Source organism: Amphiura filiformis, chromosome 11 (assembly GCF_039555335.1).
Source record: "Amphiura filiformis chromosome 11, Afil_fr2py, whole genome shotgun sequence".
NCBI classification, from domain to species: Eukaryota; Metazoa; Echinodermata; class Ophiuroidea; order Amphilepidida; family Amphiuridae; genus Amphiura; species Amphiura filiformis.
The window spans coordinates 7,523,302-7,529,226 of record NC_092638.1 but is presented as its reverse complement, the minus strand read 5'-3'; the positions used below and the strand labels follow the sequence as shown (position 1 = coordinate 7,529,226).

The 5,925-nt window shown below is 36.1% G+C and overlaps 1 protein-coding gene across 1 annotated transcript; it reads left to right on the top strand.

Moving 5' to 3' along the window:
- Positions 1-514: 514 nt before the first annotated feature.
- On the top strand, positions 515-2,323 carry LOC140163445 (uncharacterized). The gene is made up of 3 exons (XM_072186758.1): positions 515-1,075; positions 1,879-1,965; positions 2,183-2,323. Exons 1-3 carry the CDS (start codon positions 515-517, stop codon positions 2,321-2,323), a joined length of 789 nt encoding a protein of 262 aa, XP_072042859.1.
- Positions 2,324-5,925: the final 3,602 nt, after the last annotated feature.

Genomic DNA, 5,925 nt, shown 5'->3' with positions numbered 1-5,925 from the left:
TACCCAGAGAAAGTGAGAGTGCAGAGCTCAGGTGAAAAGGGAAATGGAGCTTTCTTAAAGCAAGCAATTGAATACAAACGCCACCACTACAACAAACGCAGACAACACGCAGAGATGACCTATTTGCGCCAAAATTTAAGTCGGGAAGAAGTGTTGATCCAAGTAGACTTCAGCGAGAATTATGAGAATCGACAGCAAGCTGAGATCCAATCTGCATATTTTGGTCATCAGGCTTTTTCCATATACACCGCTTGCATTTGGTACCGTGATGCTACATCTGATACGGTGACTTCATATGCCATGACATCCAACACAACCAAACACAACAAATTCCATGCGTTTGAATACAACAAACAGCTGATAGTCATTGCACAGCAACTTGTGCCAGGACTTAAGCAGGTGAACTTCTTCAGTGATGGCTGTGCAGCCCAATTCAAATCAAGATATTGCTTTTCTCTGATTGCTTCTCTCTTTAACAACATTGATGTTACGTGGAGCTATTTTGAGAGTCATCATGGAAAGGGGCAGTGGACGCAGTTGGGGGACTGTTAAGTCGTCAGTGTACAGAGATGTGCGTGCAAACAAGGTGGTAATCGAATCAGCAGAGCAATTTGCTACATATGCAGACAGCACTCTAGGAATTCATGTTTCTTTTACTCCTGCAGACAGCATTGCTGTGTTTGACATAGATCCAGTAGTTAAAGTACCAGGAACGCAGACAGTCCACTATGTGGAACGCAAGATAAGTGATGATGGTGTCTGTGAACTTCACCTCTTCAAGAATTCCCAGTTCCAAGCCCCAGGAGCAGAGCCCAGAATTGGCACAGCTTCATATGATTTCAGCCAACTCTCAGCAACTTACACACCCTATGTTCAAGCTGACAGCCAAGATGAACCAGGAACCAGTGGCAGTGCAGCGACCAATGATGATGACGATTCAGATAGTGATAGTGATACAGGGAGAAACAGTGAAAATGGAGAAGACAGTGACACAGCCATGGATGACACAGAGACCAGTGAAGCGGAAGAAAACAGTGATAGTGACAGAGACAATGATGATGATGATGATGACAAAGTAAGTTTAAAAACATCTTAAAATGCAACCATTAACAATTGAATATATGAATACAAAAGCCACCTAAGTCCATACTTAAACCAAATTGAGTTAAGCATGGGAAAGTGTTCCTTTACATAGGCCTGTCATATGTATGAAAGAACAACTCAAATTCATCCTCTGTGTCTATTGAGCATGTGAAAAATAGCATGTATGAAAGAATCACCCAATTCCATGATTTGAGTCTTGTAACACATTGATTAAAATCCAGTATGTATAAAAGTCCACTTGTAACACATTCATTGCTAGAGAGTGACGTTTGAAGAAAAATGGGTTTAATAAAGGAAAGTGTGTGGTTTATATTACATGGCAGAATGCTTATCAACATTATACATACCTGTGCGCTTTATTTTGTATTATCTTACTAGTGGTAATCTCATTCTAACATTGTTGTCTTTGTATATGATTCAAAAACCACCTAAGTCCAAAATTTAAAATGAACCCCACAAAGTCCCTGAAATGCTAATCGTCATACCTAATACAGGTTAATCCACTCATTTGCACGTAAAACTTACCATATTGACCAGGTAAATCTAACTGAAGGAATTAAAATGATACACAGGTTTTTCTCTCAAAATCACTTCCCATGGACTTAGGTGGCTTTTGTATTCATGTATTCAATTAACAATTTATCAATCATTCATTATCATCGAATAAAAATAATAAAATGAAATAAAAATGAATTAAAATACAATAATAAAATAAAAATCAACCAGTATAAAAACTTTTTATATTATTTTGTCCAATTTTTCATTCATTTACAGACTGAGAACACATGCAGACCAGTTTGTGGGGACTTTGTTGCTGTCATCCTAGTTGGCAAGAAGCAGAAAAAACTCTATGTAGCCCAGGTAAATACTATAACTCTCTGTTCTGATTTATCCATTGTTATTTTCCCTGCTGGCAGTTTTATTTGTAAATAAGAAGTGAATCTTATGAGACAGATTTCATCATGTGCCAAAACTTCAGACAAAATTTAGCAGAATCTTGCTTTCAAAATCAATTTAGACCCTTAATTCATAGTAAACATTTTAATTGATGAGCTCTGTGTTGCTGATCTCTCATCAGGTTACAGACATCACTCCGCTACCAGAAGACTTTGAAGAATGTGTCCAACTGAAGTACATGGAAGCTGTAAACAATGATGGCATGGTATACAGATGGGCACGGGATGATGACTACTCAAGGAACCATTACCCAGCATCATAGCTGTGCTGGACCCTCCTACAGCTGTTCAAGGATCAGCAACCAGAGAAACATTTACTTTCAACATGAAAGCAGTACTTGAGAAATTCAAGCAAACATAAACTGTGTTCAGTTCAGTTTGTCCATTTAGCAGTGTTGCATTATATGTTACATAAACTTGAACTGGACCACACGCGTCAAAGAGTTCTGTAAATAGTTTTGAAGGATTTTCTTGCATGTAGGACTTCAGCTATAGTTGTGTTTTATAAACTGTTGTGTGCAAAATACCTTAAACTTTTACATGCACAATATATTTTGAAAGTTTCCTCAAATTGAACTATAAGGAGTCAAAATTGAATTTTGAGAAGTTTCAACTGAGAAATATTTGCATTTCATTAATCAGAAAATCATACTTTTCTACAATGGGCTCTTAAATGAGCATTGGCATTCAAAGATTGATTAAAAAGGTACATTGTAGCACAGTAATTGACAGTAAGTATGATATAAAGCATTATTAAAGAGTTTATTAGATGTTAAAACCTATGTTGAATAAGAATAATTGGTAGGAAGGTCAACAATCTTTCTCAATTGTTCATTTAGACTCACTTGTCCGTCCATGACAAAAAGATGTCCGTCCGTGACAAAGTTAGTTTTTGCCCTGTAAACTAAGTATTCTAAGGATTTTTCAAAAATCATTCCCAGGGTGAGATGAAGGTACTAGGTGGTCTTCTATTAATAAAAAAAAAAAGTTCATGAATTTTGAAGTTGCCTCTCTTGTTAGCTTTGCGTGTCTGTCCGTATCGTTGAAAAATGTCCGTCCGTGACATTTTTTATTTACGTCGATAATCAAAAATAAAGAATGTAAGAAAACTTTTTCTATCTGGCATGCAAGCCACTTTACATAGTCACATTATGTACAGGAGTAAAATTGTAAATCTGCAAAGCGACGGATAGAAATTATAAAAGAGTGTAGAAAAGTGGAAACTTGCAAATTTATCTATGTCCGTCCGTGACGCGGACATAATGGTGATTCTATTTTTAGTAACAAACGATGGCAACCCAATTTTATGAACAAATTGCCAAGTCTACAATACTCTTCAATATGAAACACCAATATGTCATGTAAATTCATGCAAATATTTTTTACAGCCTTTCAATCTATCAAAGTCTGGAAAATGTCCGTCCATGACAAACTGATCAGGCTCTGCTATGCTTTTGTACTGGATAGAACTGTGGTTCTTCCCTGAAATTTGGTTGTATAATATAGTTTGTCAAACCACCGGTAAGTACTATATTTGAGATATCTTCCACAAGTAGTGCTCCTGGAGCATAGCTTGTTTGCTAACCTGTAACTGATGTATTCATGGAATAAATTCCGTAAAGCTCCCGGAGCATAGCATACTGAAAGAATCTCAATATTACACTTTTAATGCACTATTTTGTACAGCTACATGTACATCAATTTTAAGCCAAAATTAAAAAATTCCATTGTTAGAATGTCTTGGAGCAAAAAAACCCTCAATTTGTCAAAGGAAAAGATTGAAATTTATCAAAAAATTAATACGCATGATAAAATATTTTTGCAACACCAGCCACAGGTGCCCCTAAACAGATTCGCAATAATGTTACCCTCAAAACACACATCTTAACAGATATTCATCTTTTCAGAATCAATCTCTTTTAATTACCCTCTAATGCTACCTGAGACGAATATACCCTGGAGGCCAAAAAACACACCTTTTTTCACTTGCTTTTTGGGTTGCACAGATGTAAAGTAGACCTACGTGCTTCTCTCATCAGGTAAGAGTACGTACAAAGTACTGTTGCTATGTACTTATCTCTATTATATCATTTTATATGGTGGCCAGCCTAGAATCTGCGAAGATGCTTGTAAAACTTCAACAGCATTTAATATTTGAGGTTAATGAACCCTGGAAATGAATCCTTAAAATGTCGACTTATGGTCTAATTTACTTCAATCATCATTACAATATTATAATAATACTGATTTTATAGGGCATTCTAACAGCAAAACATGGCCATTCCGTACCGTAAATCCTTTGTTAAATTCCTGATCGGCCATCTTTAATTTCATTATTCATGAGTGACTGTTAGAGGGCAGTATTTTTCTTATTATTATATCAGGCAGGTGGGGGGGAATGTAATTGTGCCAATCCTAAATTAGGATTGGCACAAATTAAGGATTCTTGTAAGATTCTTATGGAGAATCAAAATGGATTCCCATGGACTGTCACAGATTACTAGGCCTGGTGACATTAATCATATTATGGGTAATGCGGTATATAAGGATAATTAATACATGTACAAACATAATGCATGTTGGTGGGTTACAGTCATGGGTTAGCAATCCCATGTGGCTATCCATGACATTTGAACCGAGTACTAGATATGGATGTAGTACACAGTAAACCTGGTGTGTGAGTATAGAACAATAAATGTAGATGGTTTTATATAGAGACAGGTGAAACAACACAAAATTAAAACTATTGATTATAATATAACTTCAAAATATCATTATCTTTTCAAAAGGCATCATTGACAAAAAACAGTTTTCATCTCAATCTTTTGAGAATTGTATCATTCAAAATGGTAATCAAATTACAGTCTAACCTCTCTTATCTGGACCTCTTTTATCCGGATCTCTGTTATCTGGCTCTGTTATCTTCATCTCAATCTACTGAGAATCTGATCATTCAAAAATTGTTACAGTCCAAAGGTTCCAACCTCCCTTATCTTTTATTCGCATCTCACCGTAATCCGGATGTGTGATTTTCATAGGAAAATACTTCAACTACTTCTTTACACACATATATGACCAGTTACTAACAGCGCCATCTACATCAGCTACCAATAGGAAGCAACAGACGAGAAAGGTCAAAGCTGGTCATTCAATTTGAGAAAGTGCTATGGTACAGCTCAAAACTGTTGTTGAACTTTATAATTATATAGGAAAATGATTTTAATGCTTTGACACCTTAATTTTAGGCTCTGAAGCATTTCCATGTTGCATGCAACACTCATGAGAAGTATTAATATTGAGTAATACTTTGTTGAACCAATTTGACCTCTTCGGACATTCAATACAGAATTATGCACACTTAGCAAGCTTCTTCACTTATGTAGCCAATGCTTGGTCCCATCATGACCAGATAAGAGAGATTGGACTGTATACACATCTATATAATCCCTATGTTATATACAAATCAATTTGTAACTTATATTGTTAATTTATTCATGAGATCTGTCTAGGCTTTGGCAATGGATAGTGTGATGTAGTCATTGATAGCACTCTCATTACATTTCATTCTATATATCATATCAGCAGTCGAAAGTTGACGTAAGTAAACAAATTTTGTTGTAACATTTTAAACTTCTACCAATATCTCATCAGTTGTTTGCATGGTTTCTAAAATATATTATCTTAACCCCAACACCTGTTCTGCTTTTTGCGTAAGTGGAAGGAAAGGAGGAAAGAAGGAAGAAAGAAGATGAAGAGGAAAGTTGTTTTCCCCAACCAGGATTTGACCCACCAACCCCTCGGGTGCCAACAAGCAGAACGGCTATAGCAAGCAACGCGTGTGACCGTTGCCCAGCCATCATTTTTG